Genomic DNA, 16,567 nt, shown 5'->3' with positions numbered 1-16,567 from the left:
TTCATATGTATGTTACTTTAATAGGTGTTTAAAGAATAACATTTGCGTCAGCAGACAGTGTTATGACATAAGACTCAGTGAGAAGGGCAATGGCAAAGGGCTCCTTCTCTCTACGCAGGGGTCAGTAAGGCAAGGCTGCATCAACAACTGGGCTGTAACAATCAGATCCATACATCGCATCATACAGTACTAGTGACGATAATCAGATCAAGCACACAAGTAGAAACTCCTTAGAGGAATCAAGAACAGGATCTCGGGTAAGCGTTTAAAAAGACGGCGCCACAACTGCATCTAAAGCCATGAACGTACATTCTTGTACAGAGCAGAGAAAATCCTCATCATCGACGGGGTGCATATTCAAGGTTATTAAGACTCGGAACGAGTTGAGAAGGTGAAACGTGGAAGGTTTGGCAAATGATATCTGTGATATTGCACGTTTCAGGTCTAAATGCGTGAAAGCGAAGGTTATTGGATGTCAGATATGACGGTGGCAGTCGCGCTGCGCACTACGGAGGTCAGGGTGTGTGTCTTGAGGATGACTGGAAGTTTTTACAAATTATTCACGTACTGTAAGGAAGCAGCCTAGAATTCCTCCATAGAAAGCCACCGCATACAGAAAGACTGGATTGGAATTAGAAAAATACAGGTACAAAATCCATTACATTCAAGAGACAATCTAGCACAAAAGGGTAATATTATAATCTTTATAGCTAATATAGGAATTTCTGTTTCATAGAGGCATTTTGCTAAGAGGCATCTTCTAAATAGAAAAGAGTGGGGTGAACTTCATGACGGGGGCATCATGGGATGGGATCAGATTCTAAAGATGCATCATGCGGGGGAACGCTCAAATAAGTGTTATCATTCAACGCATAATCATTTGAAAATACACATTTTCCCCGTCTGGATATGCACGAGAGATTGCGACTGAGAATGACAATCATGAGGGGACACTGGCGAGATGGGGAGATCAATCTTTATGGGGGTCGTTCACGCAAAAATCCTTCCGCCACCGTTTTCTCACCTCGTTTCTGTACAATGGCGACCCAAAAAAGCACCATAAAAGTATCCAGTAATGACTTAACTGTATGCCTTTTCTCCACACAAAACTATTATATGGCTTCAGAAGACTTGACATAGTCATATGAAACGCTTTTATGTTGCTTTAATTATTGAAGGGTGCAGCATCCCTCAAAATCACGCAGACGGGGATGAGCACATGATGACAGAATTGCCATTTTTGCCTGAACAATCCCTTTAAAAACATGATGTTGTTTTGGTATGGGTTTAAGGTGCAAATATTGTCTTTCTAAAATAGGCATTAAAAAGGTGCCAACATTTTGCACACCACTCTCACTGCAGGTTAATTCAGAGGAAAAACCATCAGAAAAGATTAGAAGAATTAGTTGTGCTGATAAAATACATTTGAAACCTGAAGACGGACCCGCCGGCTAAGCCCAGCGGAATAAAGCCTGGCTCTCTGCATCATGAATTCTCCCTTGCAGACTATATTCGCTTTCTTTGGCAAATGTCTGAGAGAACGTCGCGCGTACAACGCGTCTCCTGATCGCCGGGAAGAACTTAAAATCGCGTCCGGGGTGCATCGTGCGCAAGGGAAGACGTCTTACGGTAACTTCCTGTGAACAACAAACGTGGGACTCGGGCGAGTTGCGTAAATTATGATACATCGTCCTTTGAGGAAAAACGGATAATTTTCCAACCGGCTTTACGGTGCGTCACATTAGCGAACGTTCAGCAAAATTTAGGGCCGGATTTACAAACAGCTTGCACCTGCGCAAAACCCTCTTTTGCGGTTAAAAAACTACCGTCAAGATTTACTAAAGACACGCAGTGAAAAATTAGCGCTGAAAAGGCGTGGACAGGGTTATTTTTGTGGCTGATCTTATTGCATATGCATTTGTAGGAGTTTCCCTTTCAGGCACAAAATTTGTGGGAGGAGAGTATTTAAATGACACAAAGAGTGATTTACTAAGGTTTGCGCTTGTCAATTTACTGGTGTTCGCGCCATTATTTACCGCCCAAAACAGCATGTCTAAAACCAGACGCTAATGGTGTGTGCACACCAAATTCAAATTTAATTATTTGCACAAGTAGTAAATGCAACGACTTGAATTTGTACCGGGTCGCGAGAATGACACGATGTGGGCGACGTTTTCGGCCATATTTAGGACTTCCAACAACAGATACAGAGCAGCAATAGTCTCCAACATGTTTGATGACGGAAAAAATGGCAGAAAGAAATGTTGATGATGTGCGTGAAAACACTCCTCATTACAGAATCTTTTATTGGCGCGAGTGATGATAAAAACAAGTTATCCAGCAAGTAACACAATGCGGATATTCGCTTCGCTTTTGGTGTGCACACACCATAACTGGTAATATGCATTGCACATTATGGAAATGATCTGGCTGCACCTGTGTTCTTTAATTTGCGTGTCGTTTCCACTCCCATCAGCGCTTTTTTGTAATTGTGCTCACGCTAATCTGTCCTGTTTAGTAAATCTGGCCATTAGAGCATAAAAAAGGTAAAATGTTCTCAACAGCGTAGAGAGCGTAGTCAGCACGGTGAAGCTTTTCACACAGATCCCAATTGTAATGACTGAATTTTGCACGCAAAACCTTCACAGAGCAACGGTAAATGTGACCGCACCTTTAGTCAGGGTGGATGCATTTGCATAAAATTAAACAAGGCATCCGTTCTGACTAAAGTCTAAGCTGAAGAGAGGATAATTCAAGATCAGATAACTGATTGATACAATTCAAATCGTCCATAATGACATTGCAAATGATTTATAATAGTTTTACCCTACTATACACTTCTAAAGTTTCATAAGCGGGGCCACACGGGTACAGGTGATTTATAAAATTAGCTTAATAAAAAACAAAACAATAATCACACTTATAAAAGTGACTAGGTCCTGATTTTTCAGGTAAACATCAATATGTCTCACGACGGCCTCAGGCACAATTACAGCCTACAAGCTTTCTATTACTTAAAATACACTGAGGTTTAAACCCTTGGCTTGGAGTAAATGCCTCTATTGTATAAATAACAGGAAAGGGGGACATTCAGACACAGATCTCGCGCCCCACCACACATACCAGATGTAGGCCATATGCGGCAATGCAGTTGCCTTGCACGTGCACGTCAGTAAGCAGGAACTAAACGTCTAGAGGCGCTGCATTCTTTATCAGTGCTTGTTGGCTTAACAGGTAAGCATAGGTATATATATATGTGTGTATATATATATATATATATATATATATATATATATATATATATATATACACATACATACATACACAGATATTTGTATATGAGCTTCTGACAACAGTCTCGATCCAGTAGAGCACACCTCAGGAAAGGCTGAGGTTTCTAAATGAAATGTTACGAACAAAGCGAGGAAAAACAGCGCCCTACAGAAGGTGTCCTAGGCAGAACAAATTAAATACAGTATTTCGAAGGAGTACAAAAAAACCTTATTAGTTATAAGTTCATAAATTCACAGACAATATCATTTATAGAAGAATAATCGGTGACTTGAAAAGCAAAACAAACAAAAGAACATCAATCGTCTTATTAGAAAGGAAAAAGCTTGACTGTAACAGTGAAAGAGTGTGCGGCTTTTCAACCTGTGATCTGGCTTATAGAATTCCTTCATTTTTCTAATCTAGGCTCCCTGCGACCTCAGGAGGGTTTCGGGAAGAAGTGTCTGAGGTTCAAACCGGCCTGAGAACACGGGGAACTGATGTGCACTGCAAAAGTCATCTTGTTTTCCAGTAAAGCATCTAAACGTCCTGAAAACAAGATTCGTTGACTTGAGAAGCAAAACGCTTGTGAAACATCTGTGAAGTAGATGAATCGGTTCCACGACTCGTAACACATTTCTGAAGTGTTTAAGTAGACTTTTAGGCACTCGCATTTTAATGAAAAATAATAAGGCTGGTTTTAATCATGAATAACTCAACGATTCAGTGGAGTAAATGATTCATAACTAATGAAATGAAACCTTTGTCACCACTCACTGGCATAATGACCTACTGAAAGAATCACTGAATGAATATTTTTAGTGAACTCATTCAAAGGGCCCCATCATACACCTGGCGCAATGCAAGTGTTTTTTTTTGTGCTAGTTTCAGCCCGACGCAGCTATCCTTTTCACGTCCTGTGCCACGTCGTTTAAATAGCAAATGCATTTGTGCACCCATGGGTGTGCTGGTCTGAAAATGAGGCGTGTTCAGGCGCGTTGTTCGCATGTTGCTATTTTGTAAGGATAGGACAATATTTTTTTGAGGACTATTTGAAAATCTGGAATCTGAGGGTGCAATTTTTTTTTAAATAATAAGAAAAATCACCTTTAAAGTTGTCCAAGTCCTTAGCAACACATATTACTAATAATAATAAATTTGATATATTTACGGTAAGTCTCCTTGATATCCTAATGATTCTTGCCATACAAGAAAAATCGATAATTTTGACCCATAACAATGTATTGTTGGCTATTGCCACAAATATACCCGTGTGACTTATGACTGGTTTTGTGGTCCAGGGTCACATATGCGCCTATAGGCGGGTGTGCAATGCACGTACACTGCTTATTACACACTTGGGACGCGAAGCAGTACACAAACATTTTTAAATATTAAAAATAAAAGGATTCCTCTCTGGAGAGGTGTTCAGTCTTTCCACTCGCAAATTCCGCCATGTAAATAGCGAATCCACCAAATACAATTGGCTTACAAAGGGAACTGAAGATGAGACTCTGATTGGCTTATTGCACGTTACGCCCAAAACACACCCACGACTCATTAAGAGAATAGGGACAACCCTTTTAGACCGCGTGCGGGAGCGACGGCCATTTTTCCCGTCGTTAAACTAGCAAAAGAGGATACGGAGGGCGCCGCATTTAGACCATACGCTCAGATCGTTACAATAGGGCCCAAATGATTTATTCACTCAAATCAAAATTCCAAGGACTAATCTTGAATTAATACATTTTTCTTACCATCCCAGAATACATCCAACTAAATTTTGTTAGTTTTGTTTAACAAAAAAAAGAAGAATAATAAAAAAGCCAATGGTACAAAAATAGTCTTATCTTACACAATTTTGCTTCTCAGATAAATTGATCTTGTTTTAAGGAATTTTAGATATTTTTACAAGACAAAAAACGAACAAGAATTTTTCCCCAATGTGTCGCTGATACAAAGCACATAATCTGGCTTGGAGACCAGAAGATGACCCCGCAGGGGTCTGACTCACAAGTGCCTAAAACACAGGATGTGCACGTTGCAGAAGAAAATGCTTTGCTGACTCTCACAATTCAAGGTGTGTGTGAGAGACAGAGAGAGAAAAAGAAAAACTCCTTTCTCTTCTACGTCAATCCCTGTTTTCTTTAGCTCTCCAACTCTCTCCCACCATGTGCTTGGAGGAATGGACAGAATCAGCAAAACTTTTGAGTTGGAATGGCATCTTCAGCCTCAGGTATAAGAAAACCAGGGCTGAGTATCTCAGTGATGATACAAAAGCTCATTTGAGACAAAAAAACAAAGCAAGAACAAAAACAAAATTTGCTATTATAACGAAAGCCAACGACAACTACAAGCATCGTATACGGTAGCTAAAAATTAGTGCAGTGTCTATTATTAAACTATATTAGAGAGGAGTAGCACTCTTTTGGATTAGCCAGCAAGACGCTACACACTGCAGTAAGGTCAAGTATTGACATAAAATGCATTTTTTTCATTCAAGTATCGCCTTACTGCTCTGATAACAAACTTATTGATAGCTGTACATGTCAGAGAAGAGCACAGAGCTAAAAGTGATGGGGTGTCAGAATATAAAAAAAGGTTTGACTGACTTTCCATCGGGTGACTCAGGCAGAAACACTTGTAGGCAAGGTCTAAAATTAACTCTATGCAACAACTGCCAACGGTTCATGAAAATTACTAGCCAGACTTTATTTTTAAATATATATATATATATATATATTTATATATATATACAAGTTTTTTTTTTTAAATATACACAACCCTTCAAATGTTTGAGGTCAGGAAGATAAAAAAAGAAAGAAATTAATAAATGTATTCAGTAAAGTTGCATGAAATTGATCAAAAGATTTATTTCAAATAGCTGCTCTTGTTTTGAACTTTCTATTGATCAAAGAATCGACTAAAAAAATATCACTTTTCCACAAAAGTATTAAAGGGGTGGTTCCGTGTTTTTTTCTAGGCTTGGTTGTGTTTATGGGGCGCAGTATAACATTTAATACTTATTTTTTTGTGAAAACGCCACATTTTACTTATATTTGAACTTTATTCCACACCGCTGTCTCCACTGTCCTTTGAACGGCTCGTTTGCTTCCTGCTTCTATAAAGCCCATCGCTCCGAAGAACGCAATGGTCTTAGATTGGTTAGATGGCCAAATGTAGTTTCCTGTATTTTTATTGGCTGGACTGCCAAGCACAGGTTGCAAGAAACGCCACGCCCTTTACCATTACGGGCAGAAGTCACATCTGCGGAGACTAGCGGGGGTTTATGATGTCATCAACCCAGGAAGAAGCTCGTTGTAGTCCAAACCGGCCGATTTGTAGGCAATAAACAGCCGTAACTTTAAAAGACAATATCTCCGTTTGCAATGAATTCAGCGCTATAACTTTGCAGATACTGTTTATGCTCAAGCAGCGACATTACACACTAACTAAAGTTAAGGAAAGTGAAATCGCATGCAACCACCCCTTTAACATTGATAGTAATAAGAAATGTTTCTTGAGCACCAAATCAGCATATTAAAATGATTTATGAAGGAGCATGTGACACTGTAAATTTGCCAACACTGGAATAAATAACATTTTAAAAGATATTGCAATAGAAAACAGTCATTTTAAATTGTAATAATATTTCACAATATTACTGTTTTTACTGTATTTGATCAAATAAATGCAGCCTTGCTGAGCATAATACTTCTTTCAAAACTGACCACAGACTTTTGAATGGAAGCACATTTATTTATATACAGCGCCGGAAAAAATGAAGAGGCCACTTAACATTGAGAAATCAATGGTAAGTGGTCTCTTAATTTTTTCCATAGCTGTATACTAAATATTTGGTGCTGACAAACGCTAATTTTGGACCCTGCTCGTCAGTATGCCTGCGGCTGCAGCGCATCTTGCACAAACATCTGACTTCCCCTCCGACACGTAGCGCTACTGTTTGTTCAAGAGGATAACAGGTGTTTTATCTCTGACTATCTGTCATCTACAGAGGCACCAGACACATCGAGGGTCATTGCTTGAAAGAAAGAGGCATCTAGGCATTGACTGTGCATTGTGAAGGTGAAGGTGGTGCTTCTGTGCAGAGAAAAAAATCTGAACAGCTTTGTGAGGTATGAGGCTGAGGTTAAGCAGTCTAAAAACACTCACACTCTCTCTCTCTCTCTCTCTCTCTCTCTCTCTCTCTCTCTCTCTCTATCTCTATCTCTCTCGATACGATTCAGAGCAAGAAAGGGGGCAGGAAGCCACAAAATGTTCCTCTGACCGTGTACGCTGCTGTGTGAAAAAGACGTTTGTGCAATGAAGCTAACCAGGAACAGAAAAGTAAAAGATAGAGAGAAAACAAAGAGGGAGCACTTGCTTCAAATGCACTTTTTGTAGGCAAAACTTGACCTTAAATAGTAGCCATTTCTTGCAGATTGTAAAGTCTGATAACTGGTCTGGAGCCACCAGAGGAAACAGGCTTAGGGACCAGAATTGGCTCCCCCAGGGCCCTGAGGGGGTGAGAGGGAAGGAGGGTGGGGTTGGGTATAAGGTGAAGGCTTCTGGGATAAAACATCTTCATCCGACTCAGAGCTTCCCTCATCCCTTTCCAGTCTCTCTCGCTCTCGTTCGCTCTAAACCCTCTGCATCAGGGGCCGAGAGTCAAGAATAAGGCCCCAGCATGTCCGTAAATAAACCCAGTCCGGACTTAACCTGGCCCGGGCCAGACTGAGGTCTCACTGGTCCGCGCAGGAAATCAGCACAGGAGCCATGTCCTTCACTTGACCTTCAGTGGGGATGCTCACAGCACGCTGTGCTCTGGAACGAACACACAGGCTTTATTATTAAAACACACACGCACACACACACATCTTTGCAGGGTGTCCCATCTACCTGTGCACATTCTCCATGGCTGCAACCTCAGCGAGAGCAGCTAAGCTGAAGAAGGCCGGGAGGCCGCTGGACGTATCCGGCGCGTCCACTTCCGCTGATCCGGGGTCATTGTAGCAGACCCCCCTATTGCATAATGTCTCTTGAGTGAATGGCTTTTCATCCTGATTCTTGGTCTGATCCTTAGATTTTTCTTCTGTGGCAACAGAGGGAAAAAAAGAAAGAATTTGAGACTTTTAGACAATCTTTCCCCGCTCCACCCAAATCTTCTTTTATTGGCAGAGCAGCATAGACTAACAACCCCAGTATGTTTTAAGTGATGCACACTCACTTCACGTGATGTGAAGAATCAAGCCATGAAAATGCATCTGAAAAGCTCTTTTATTCTACATATTGAGATGATGTGGCAAGCTTAATGTGGATCGTTTTATCTTGGTAACCTTCTATTGGTGGACTCTTTTGGATGAGGTATACATAGGTAACAAATGTCTCTAAATACATATATGCCATCAGTGCCAGTGAAAAAACAAAACAAATAAAAACCTTTAGGTTAAAATATTGGTGCATGCTTTATGACACCTTAATTATTTAGTTTAGGATATACACACATGCTGTCCTCGCTTTCGATTTTATTCTTGTTGTATTGTTTATATTTTTTTTACACGCACGCACACGTCTGATTCACTATCTTTGTGGGGACTCCCCATAGACATAATTTTATACCGTATTTTCTATCCCCTTACACTGCCCCTGTCCCTAAACCTGCCCATCACAGGGAACATTCTGCATTTTTACTTTCTCAAAAAAACTCATCCAGTATGATTTATAAGCCTTTTGAAAAGTGGAGACCGCTGACTGATCCCCACAATATAGGTGATCTCAGGTTTTACTATCTTTATGGGGACATTTGGTCCCCACAATGTAATATAAACAAGGCTACACATCATAGACCGTAAAAAAATATGGACGACTCGACATCATCCGTTTCCGCTTGGCAGATTCGAAGCTTTCAGGCGGCCTTGCACGGCGCGGACATCTTGGGACCGAGTCTGCGCAGTAGCGATTTCGGGACCGGAGTTGCGCAGTAGAGCGCAGGAAGTAGAGCAGGAAGTACAGCTGCGATATCAAAATCCCGCCCACACTCTCGCAGATGCAGAACAATTAATTATGTTGGTGTGAAATAAACAGTTATAGAAAAGTCGAAATTAAAGCTAAAGCTCTAATCTGCTCCCAAAAATTTCGAAAAAAGTCCGTTAGTGCCTCAGTGACGACTTCACTCAGAGAAGCCGTCAGTCTCAGCTGTCAATCATGACGTCACACCCCCCGTTTTTATAGCATCAAATAACTAACTCAAACTAAACTTATTTTTAAAACGAACACCTGAAATGAAATCATCGTGATGATAACTGCCTTCAGTGACATAAACTAACTTTGGGGGAAATTTTTTGAAGTGTAATTTTATTATTTAGTTTGCCTCGCGTCCATTAGAAAACACAGAGGGGCAGCTATACTGGGACCGGTCACCGGGGGGCGATCGAGGCGCGAAAGCTTCAGTAAATGAGAGGGAGACTGCAGGCTTGATACACACACACACGCACTAAAAATGACATTTATGTTCCAAAGGAAATTTAACTTTCTATTCTTCAAAGAATCCAAAAAGCATCACAACACTACAATAATAATCAAAATAATAATAAATGTTTCTTGAGCACCAAATCAGCATATTAGAATAATTTTGGATGGATCATGTGACACTAAAGACTGGAGTAATGATGCTGAAAAATTGGATTTTCTATCACAGGAATATATACATTTTATTTATTTTATTTTCAGTATAACCAATATGATATTACTGCATTTATCATCAAATAAATGCAGCCTCAATGAGCTTTTTTTTGAATGACGGTGTAACTGAAAAAAAAAAAAAAATGTGTGAAGAGTGCAATATAAATAAGACAGAAGCAGGAAACTGTGGGTTTGGCTCACCCTCTGCAGGTGACACTCGGCCATCAGCCGTGCGCACCAAGTGTGTGATTTTACTCTTCCTAGCCTTTCTTTTCTGACTGCCCACAGGTGTGTCCAGAGCCTTCTGGGGTTCAGGTGAGGGAGACACACACGGACTGACCGACTTCACTGGACTTGATTCTGTAACCATGGGGTCAGGTGTGGCGACGACGTCTAAAAGAAAACATGAAATATGTCAAGACTGAGACCTGGAAGTCCTAATGCAGACATTTTTACAATGATAGACGCTTTAGGATACTGTATTGCATTTATCTTGTGCCACTCGTACTACACCACAAGTATCAAAGTATTTACGTAACTGTAACACTTGTGCCCCTCTAAGACAACCAGAGTATAGAGTGACCTAGATATGACAGCGTTCCCTGCTATGCGGCAGGAAATACTGGGCAAAACCACGGACAAACAACAAGCAACACAGTTTCCAACACTCGTGCACACACTCTTGCCGTCTGAACAGAGAATGAAGCTGACATCAGAACAGTTTCTAATGGCTGTGGGGGTTTCACCTTTGTCTGCGGCACTGGATTTCTCCTTCCTGTGTTTGTACTTGTTCACTATCTTGTGGAATAAGGTCTTTTTCTGAGATGAAGATGAACCTAATTTCCAAAGCAATAAAACAGAAAAAAAAAAAAAAATACAACACAGCATGCTATGTTAGGTGGAAGTCATGTCATTCTGAACATGAGATGACTACTTCCTAATAAAGTAAGTAAATGAGGAAATGAGTGTGGGGGCCAGGAGGATGTGATGTCAGTTTCCATAAATGCGATGCACTCACCCTTGCAAGGTTTGGGCGGTTCAGGAGGGCTGGATGTACAGTTTTTTTTCTTCTTGGTGACTGCCACACTCTTTTTGTCAAATGTCAGGGGGCTGTACTGCGGTAAGCTGTTGAACTTTTTCTCGAACTCCTCCTCAAGCTTTCCTAGACTGTGAGTTTTATACACACAGTAAAACATTAGCAATCTGTGTGCAAAGTCTGCTCACCTGGATTCACAGTCTTCCTGACAAACTAACTTCAATCTTGCACAATGAAACATGATGGCATGTTGTTAAAATTGTTTACTCTGATAAACTATGATACTCTGAATACTATGGTCATGGGATGGCAAATATGAGTATGGTTCATGCATGAAATGTACAAAATCTAGTTAGTTACCAAGCTATACTAAAGCACAGAAAATGACAGCTTTTGAGATATGTTTAAACTATTTTAAAACAATTAACCTAATTAAAAATACATAAAAAAGCATAATGTTAGCCTCATCATCAAATATGCTGAGTCAACCTTCATCAAATGACATAATCAATCTGTAATCAATAGTGAATAAGGCTGCAACTAACCAATACAATTGCAAAATAAAATCAAAAATGAAAATAGTCAGCAACAAATTTGTAAGTATTGAAATATATTAAGTCAGATATACTAATAGCTTGTGCAAACCCTTTTTATAGAGATGCACAGATTGAAATTTTCTTGGCCGATTCCAATTTCTGATTTTTGTTAAGCTTGACCTGCCAATACCGATTTTAGCTGATTCCGATTTCTTTCAAAGAACTATAATTGACAGCATATACAAACAAAAGTCTACCTTTATGAAATGAATGATTTAATCAAAAACATGTTTAATTGAATTAATAAAAAAAATATTAATTAATTAATTTGTTTACCAGAAGAGGCCCTATGACATTGCATGTGTATTTTTGTGTTTCTGGTAATCAAATAAAGGCATGAAACTATTTTCAAATGAAATTTAAATGAACCCTTATTGCTAACAGAGGTTTACTGTTAAAAAATTAAAACATGAAAGAGAAATTATGTGATTATTTCTTTAGAAATAAAGTTTTAATAATTATTGTATTATTATTATTAATAATACGTTTTTCATTAAGACATACATTATACTGTACAAGTAAAAACAACCATGAATCAGCGTATTGATTCATGATTCGGATCGCCAATGTCATGTGATTTCAGCAGTTTGACACGCGATCCGAATCATGAATCAATGCGCTGATTCATAACCGTTTGAATCTTTAGTTGAGGATTGAAAACAAACGCAGAAGAGAAGACAATGCTGAATGAAGTCGTGATTTTTGCTATTTTTGGACCAAAATGTATTTTGGATGCTTCAAGAGACTCTAATTAACCCACTGATGTCACATATGGACTACTTTAGTGATGTTTTTATTCCCTTTCTGGACATGGACAGTATAGTGTGCATACACTTCCATACGCTCTCGGACTAAATATAAAATATCTTAAACTGTGTTCTGAAGATGAACGGAGGTCTTACGGGTGTGGAACGACATTAGGGTGAGTCATTAATGACATAAATTACATTTTTGGGTGAATTAACCCTTTAAGTTCATGTGTTTGTGTCATCATACAGTAACACCATGAGCGTCACACGTGCTTCAGTGTGTTATAAATGTATTTGTGCGTCTGCGGCATTCATTCACAGAGACGCAAAACATGTAGGACTCATATTTAAATAGTCTTCTTGCGGTTTAATATTCACAGACACTAGTCCATATAGCGATGTGATTTAAGTTTGATTTATTCATCCAAAATTTGAACAATTCTGTAACATTTTCCATTATATGGTAAAATTACGTTTTTATGATTCCGATCCGTCGATCGGTGCATCTCTACCTCTTTTGGCATCAAAAAAAACTACTGTCAGGATTAAGACATACAGTCAGAAATTAGCGCTGAAAAGGCGTGGACAGGGTTATTTTTATGGCTGACCTTATTGCATATGCATTTTTAGTTTCCCTTTCAGACACAACACTTTTGTGTTGCATTTAAAAGGGAGGAGAGCATTTAAATAAATCAAGCAACATGATTCACTAAGGTTTGCGGTAGTCAATTTACTGGTGTTTGTGCCATTACTTAACACCAAACAAACATGTCTCAACCCATTTTGAATATTAAAAATCCATTATAAAAATAGTTTAAAAAAACTCCTTTGCAGGAGAATAATCACTATTTCCCTAAAGATTCAGTGCTGTGATGGAGAAATTACAGCTCACCCCGGGGTGGTTTCCTCTTTAGACTTAGACTTCTTGAGCTTTTTTGGGTTGCTGGTAGCAGCTTGAGAAAATCCCCAGCTTTCATCATTCCAGCCGCCCTCATGATCAGACACACTGCCTCGCATGGAACCTCTTTTGCCTAGAAAACAGACCAGCAGCACAAACAGCACATTTTTCATTCACTGTATCAAACGTTTTAGTTTAAATATGAATCTTGAGATAATGGCCAACTGAAGTGAATTAAGTGGAAATTCTAAATGATATTCCGGATAAATTCCATAGAAAACATTTCAAAGAAATGACACTGAAATGGTACTTCAGCCTTGAAAAGCACGAGCTTAGAAAGCACAATTACTTTTTTTTTTGTAGTGTTGCCATTTTTGAATGCATAAATGAGGAAATATGTTTTTCCATGCAACTATTTGCTTCACATGATCAGCTAGAACAGTGGAAAATGAGTTTCGAATAGAGTCTCAGACAGCACGTATGATAAAATCAATTAACAGGAAAAGAACCCGTGGGAGGTGTGTGTGTGTGTGTGTAAATACCTCTGTCTACATTTGCTCTCAGTGATGTGAGCATCCCTTCGGACACCAGAGTCTTATAAAGCGCTCCTTTACAGCTTCGCTCAGACTTCCTGGACCCACAGTTCTCTGGCTTAACCTCCAGGTCTTTATCTTCGTGTCTGGTTTGATATGGTTTGGTGTCTGTGTCTTTCTCCTCCTGTTCTGTTGGCTGCAAAGGAGAGAATTGTGGTTCCATGTCCTCCATGCCACTGGGGGGCTCCAACTTCATGTCTGGTTCATTCTCACACTCATCTTTAGGGGTCAAAGGAGCTTCCTCAAATTTCATCTCTACATCCTGTGATTTATTAGCCTCTTCGCCCCCTTCTTCTTCTTCTTCCGTGGCGTCATCTTTTAACTTGAGCTGTTTTTTCGGTTTGGACTTTTTCTTCTTCACAGCTGGAGATTGGTCCGTAGTGGAGCTGCTTTCACTCTCTGAGGGACGAGCTTTCTTCCTGGGCGTCTCTTCTGAGCCCCAAGAACCTTTTGCGACCGCTTCAATGGTGAACATTACGCTCTCCAGGTCAGACTCGGGCGACTGACGCTTCTTCGCCTTTTTGGGCGACCCAGGATTTTCGTCAGACTCTTTATTTTCTTTCTTCTTTTTCTTCTTCTTCGGCGTCTTACAAGGGCTGATGTCAGATGGGATGGTGTCAGTAGGGGAGGATGAGGTGGAGCCAGAGGTAGAGGATGACGATGTGGTGAGAGGATTTTCTGGAGCGTCCCCCTGCTCTTCGTGGTCTGGAATGGCTGTGCTAATAGAGCTGTGCTGAGCACAGAGAGAGGAGGAACCACCAGAGGGCTGGGAGGATCGAGCTTCCATCTTCTCAGCCTCAGAGGCCAAACACATCTATAAAAACGAAACAGGAGAGAGCGAGAGTTTATATGCTGAGGTCAAACATGGATGCGAAAAACCTTTCCGTATAATTTCTAGGAATGCTCCAAATGATCGACCACTTATCCGAAAATGTTGACCATTATTTCCTTTGATTCTATACGTGGTCTATCAGCTTGCCGATCACATTTTAATGACGTAAAAGACGCGAGCTTGCTCATACTAGCTGTGAAAGTTGCGGCAAAAATGAAAAGATCAGCCGCGGCTGCGTCTCCAGGCTCAATAATAATGCAGTGAAAATGTGTGTATAGTTCAAACTACTTTATTAAAAAATCCCGAATTCTTCCACTCTCTTCTGAACTCTTTCCCTCATACGGTAGCGCGTTCTCCTCATTTGAGCTTCAGGTGAAGGGTTGCCTTTAGAGATGCAACGATGCAAACCAGTCACTGTTTTTATTTCACCCCAGTCTCTGTCCCGGACTTGCACACAAAATGCATTGAAATAATTTCTTAAAGTGTCATTTGTGTGGATAACGTTAAAGGTGGGGTAAGTGTTATTTCAAAACCCTTTTACAAAACGGACTCAGGCCAAGTGCAATAACAAACTTGTAGCCAATCAGCAGGTAAGGGGCATGGCTACTATTGATAGTGAGAAGAGGGCTCAGTGTAAGTCATTATTCAAAACACACGACACAAATGACAAACATTAGCTGAGAACTAATATATGCTGGCTTTTGCTTGAATATGATCATGTCATTTTCGCTTGTTTGTCTATTTGCAATCGTATTGTCGTTCACTTCAGCGATGATAAAGACCCGTTCATTTCCACACCGTATGGAGCATCTAAAATCTCCTCACTGTCTTTTTCAAGCGTCAGCTCACAAAATGTGTCCGAGAAGTTAGATACTATACTCCTAATATATGTTTGTTTCCTCTTTTCATGACCTATATAGCCCTTATCCAGTCATGATATGTCGTTATAACCGCAGGAGGGGTGGCTTCATGGACAAAATGTTGGGAACCACTGAGCTGAGCTACCACTGAGGCTGTTCCCAACCTATTTTACTTCAATAATGTGACATTACTACGTGAAACGTAGCTTATTAAATTGGGAAAAATGCAGGGCATATCATTTTATTTACTAGTAATTTTTGAATAATGAAAAGTGTTGTTTATATTGTCACAACATAAATTCTTATTCAGTAGCTTTGTATTTTTTTAAGTAACTATATCTAAACATACTTAACCAAAAAGATAAAATAATGGCATAAGATAGATACATTTTTTTTTTTTTTGCTCAAATGGTTTAGATTGTACTTGCTTTATATATATATATATATATATATATATATATATATATATATATATATATATATATATATATATATAAATGTTATGTATTTTTGTAGTTTTTCTTTGGGAAATGCGTATTGATCAATCATTCACAGTAGGAACATGTATAAAGAAAATAAATAGGGTACATTTTAATTTCTCGTGGACTTAAAAATGTAGACAGCCACCAGGTGGCAGCATACCTATCAAAACTGTCCTAGGATGTATTACATAACATTGCCTGCCATTGTCCATGCAACCGGTCACCACCAGCCACTGCCTCACTGAGCTTTAATTCTACACTATAACATCAAATACTGTATGCAGCATAAGATTCGTTCCCTGTCTTGTGTCTTTGTGTAACCCGGGGCTGTGTTGTGCTGTGTGATCGTGGGTTGGTGATGTACCTCAGCGAGCTGGAAAAGAGCCGACTGGCCGCACTGCCTCCCCTCAGATGCTGACTGAGACCTACTGGAGGAGATCTGCTACAGAGATAGAACAAACACGCATATTAACACTAATTACAAACACATAGACATCCAGTCTGTTCAGGGGAAAACATAGACCGCTCATTTATTAAGGATGATTCTAGTTAAAAATCAGTGATTGAGTG

At 39.7% G+C, this 16,567-nt stretch overlaps 1 protein-coding gene across 6 annotated transcripts in view; it reads right to left on the bottom strand.

Annotated features, from left to right (window-relative positions):
- The window catches only part of LOC137063075 (HMG box transcription factor BBX), a 51,304-nt gene continuing 34,737 nt past the window's right edge, over positions 1–16,567 (bottom strand). For 4 of the 6 annotated variants that reach the window (XM_067434106.1, XM_067434104.1, XM_067434105.1 and 1 more), the window contains 8 exons: positions 16,362–16,439; positions 13,773–14,637; positions 13,225–13,363; positions 10,970–11,118; positions 10,698–10,787; positions 10,153–10,344; positions 8,170–8,362; positions 1–8,094 (listed from right to left, as the gene is read on the bottom strand). In XM_067434106.1, coding sequence (XP_067290207.1) covers positions 8,013–8,094; positions 8,170–8,362; positions 10,153–10,344; positions 10,698–10,787; positions 10,970–11,118; positions 13,225–13,363; positions 13,773–14,637; positions 16,362–16,439 — 1,788 coding nt within the window. In that variant the 3' untranslated portion in view covers positions 1–8,012. The remainder of the gene's footprint in view (positions 8,095–8,169; positions 8,363–10,152; positions 10,345–10,697; positions 10,788–10,969; positions 11,119–13,224; positions 13,364–13,772; positions 14,638–16,361; positions 16,440–16,567) is intronic. The other 2 variants (XM_067434107.1, XM_067434108.1) reach the window with 2 other exon arrangements.

The sequence above is a fragment of the Pseudorasbora parva genome, chromosome 23 (assembly GCF_024679245.1).
Source record: "Pseudorasbora parva isolate DD20220531a chromosome 23, ASM2467924v1, whole genome shotgun sequence".
NCBI classification, from domain to species: domain Eukaryota; kingdom Metazoa; phylum Chordata; class Actinopteri; order Cypriniformes; family Gobionidae; genus Pseudorasbora; species Pseudorasbora parva.
The sequence above is the reverse complement of the archived record's forward strand: the minus strand, read 5'-3'. Positions and strand labels throughout refer to the sequence as shown.